This window comes from Manacus vitellinus, unplaced genomic scaffold (assembly GCF_001715985.3).
Source record: "Manacus vitellinus isolate BGI_N305 unplaced genomic scaffold, ASM171598v3 scaffold_25_pilon, whole genome shotgun sequence".
NCBI lineage: Eukaryota > Metazoa > Chordata > Aves > Passeriformes > Pipridae > Manacus > Manacus vitellinus.
In genome coordinates this window covers 2,465,256-2,468,097 of record NW_021939882.1, presented here as the reverse complement: position 1 = coordinate 2,468,097, position 2,842 = coordinate 2,465,256, and the positions used below count along the sequence as shown (strand labels likewise).

The 2,842-nt window shown below is 63.9% G+C and overlaps 1 protein-coding gene across 1 annotated transcript in view; it reads right to left on the bottom strand.

Moving 5' to 3' along the window:
- Positions 1 to 6: 6 nt before the first annotated feature.
- The window catches only part of CPLX2 (complexin 2), a 10,259-nt gene continuing 7,423 nt past the window's right edge, over positions 7 to 2,842 (bottom strand). The window contains exons 2-4 of the mRNA XM_029960257.1: positions 1,358 to 1,465; positions 696 to 871; positions 7 to 525 (exon numbers count right to left, since the gene is read on the bottom strand). Coding sequence (XP_029816117.1) covers positions 328 to 525; positions 696 to 871; positions 1,358 to 1,388 — 405 coding nt within the window. The 5' untranslated portion in view covers positions 1,389 to 1,465 and the 3' untranslated portion in view covers positions 7 to 327. The remainder of the gene's footprint in view (positions 526 to 695; positions 872 to 1,357; positions 1,466 to 2,842) is intronic.

Here is a 2,842-nt window from a genome sequence, read left to right as displayed (position 1 = left end):
CTGGGAGGGCAGGAGCAGGGCAGGGGGCACAAGGAGCCACCCCGGGGAGGCCGGTAGGGCCTGGGTACCCCCAGCCCACCACGAGGTTACATCAGTGCATTTGGTCCCGGTTCGCCCTGTCCGGCCAGGGCTGCTCCCCTTTGGCGTGGTGGGGGGGGCCCTGCCTGGACGGGACGGGGCGGGCTTTTGGTCTGGTCAGGGGACAGGGCAGGAGGGGATGGGAGGGGGTGTGGGGACCCCCTCTCCGGGGCCAAGGGAGCTGATGGAGGGGTTGTAGGGGAGAGGGCGCCCATGCCCCAGCACCCTATGGCAGGGTTGACAGTGCTGTTACTTCTTGAACATATCCTGCAGCGGGCCCGGCAGGTACTTGAGGACGGTGTCCAGGATGCTCTCCTCCTCCTCTTCCTCCTCATCCCCGCAGCCTGCTGGGATCGCCTTCTTGGGGCGCGTCAGGCTGCCCTCACACGGCTGCTCCAGGGCAGCTTTCTCCTCTGCTTCCTTCTCCTCCTTCTTCTTCAGCCCGTACTGAGAGGACACAGACCCTCAGCAGGGCAGGCACAGGGCACTGCCTGCACTGTGCCCGTGCCCATCACCACTGCCTTGGGCCACCCTCCTCCCAGCCATGCCAGCTCCCTGTCCCAGCCCCACCCCGGGTGCCAGGAGCAGGGGTGGGTGCAGGAGAAGCATGTGCCCACCTTGTCACGGATCTGCTGCCGGACTTTCTCCCGTTCGGCTTCCATGCGGGCGTGCTTGGCTTTCCGCTCCTCTTCCTGCTGGCGCAGGGCCTCCTGCCTCTCCTCCTCCTTCTTCTGCGCATCGGGGTCCTTCTCCTCCTCGCCCCCCAGCATCTTTCCCATGTCCTTGGTGGCCCCTGTGGCATCACAAGAGCGTTGGCTGGTCCCCAAGGGTGCTGCAGCTCAGCGCTGGCTGCTGAAGCCCTGCAGCAGCAGGCAGGGCAAGGAGCCCCCCTGACAAGGACAACCTGGGACATCCCCAGGGCCGCCGATGCCAAAGTGGGCTGCAGACAGGCTCTGGAGGCTGTGGGGATGGGGAGTGCCATGGGCTGGCTGCGCTGCCCTAGTTCAGCGTCAGCCGGAGGAGATGCCGGCAGCTCCTTCGGCACCCAGGGGACCTGCCGGGGAATCCCACTTAGCGGCAGGAGAGCCAGGATTCCCCAGCCAGCTGCTGACGGTGCTGGGAACAGGAACCCCAGAGGGCTTCAGCAGCAGCTCCCCACTGCCGGTGGCTCTCTGTGTGACTCTATCCCCCTGCCATGTCCCTCCCACTGTGGTCCCAGGTTGTCAGGCCAGCACCACTCCCGGAGAGGGGACTCTGAGGGGGAACAGCACCCACTCACCGCCCAGTGCTTGCTTCATGACAAAGTCCATGGTGCCGATGTGTGCGTGTGGCTAGGCCAGTGCCCAGCGCTCATCCACTGCTGTCCGGGCTTGCTGACCTGGGCCACCTGTGTGGGCAGAGAGGGACAGCATTGGGGACACCACGCCCATGGTCCCTACCGCCCAGGCGCAAGAAATGGGATCGTTCCTGGGGCTGCACTTTACACCCTCTGCATCTCCAGCCCCAAATGCCTTCCAGGATGGACAGAGGGAGTTTCTAGGGTCTGCAGGCAGAGGGTGTGCTGTGTCTGTTTCCCGCAGCCCCCTCCTCACATCCCTGCTGGCCTTGAGGACCTATGGAGGGACCAAGACAGGGATTCCAGAGGGATGTTCCACCTCACCACTGCCCTTGGTGTGGCAGCAGGAGCCAGGGGTGCTGCCTGAGGGCTGGTGGGATGGGGACCCACCACACCACTATCCACCGTGTGCCCCTGCTTTGGGGGAGGGGATGACAGCCCCTGCCTGGGGATGCCAGCGTGGCGCAGCCAGACATGGGATGCTGCGTGTGCGCGCGTGTCTATCGCAATGTGAGTGCTCTGCAGAGGGTTGGTGGCAGGTTGTGGCGATGTTTGGGGGCTGCAGGGATTGCAAGCAGCAGCCTGTCACTGTCTGTGTGATCCATGCGGGTGCTGCAGATGGGTGACACCATGCAGGGGCACTGTGTGTGCAGGACGGAGCGGGTGCACGCCGTATCTGCGTGTGCTTGTGTGTGAGCTCTGTGCAGGCGTGCAGGTTATGTTTGCTCAAGAGGTGTGTTTGCATAGGGTGTGTGTGCACACACGCGTGATAAGTTTGTGGGGCTGCAAGCTGCGCGTGCCCCCACGATGTGCGGGCTTGCAGCCTGTTTTCAAGCTTTGTGCGTGTGCGAGTGTCGGGGTTTGCGGGCTCTGCGGATGTGTGTGCACGCAGGTTTGCGGGTTGTGTCTGTGTGCTGCGTGTTTTTGCTCTGTGTGTGTGTGTTTGCACACTGGGGGGGTGTTGCAGGCTGTGTTAGTGTGTGTGTGGGGCTGTTTGTGCAGGTCCGTGGGTTTGCAGGCTGCACGGGGTCTGTGCACACAAATTTGCAGACTGTGTCGCGTGTGTGTACGTGTGGGGGTGTTGCAGGCTGCTTGCGTGCTCTGTGTGTGCGCGCATGTGGGGGATTACAGGCGGGATGTGTGTGTGGGGGTTGCCCGTGGGGGTGCCCATGCCCCCCACGTGCCCCGTGTGAGTGGGGGGCTGCAGGCTGTGCTCAGATACTGGGGGTGCAGTTTGCTCTCTCTCTCTCTGTGTGTATGTGTGTGTGTGTGTGTGCATGTGCCCAGAGAGTGCCGCAGAATCGCAGTTACCCCACCCCAGATCCCCGGGACCCCAGGGGGCTGGAGGGTCTCCAGGAGCTGTGACCCTGGGAAGTTTGTTGCTGCCAGCGCTGGGGTACCCCGCGGCTAAGGGGTGGGGGGTGCTTC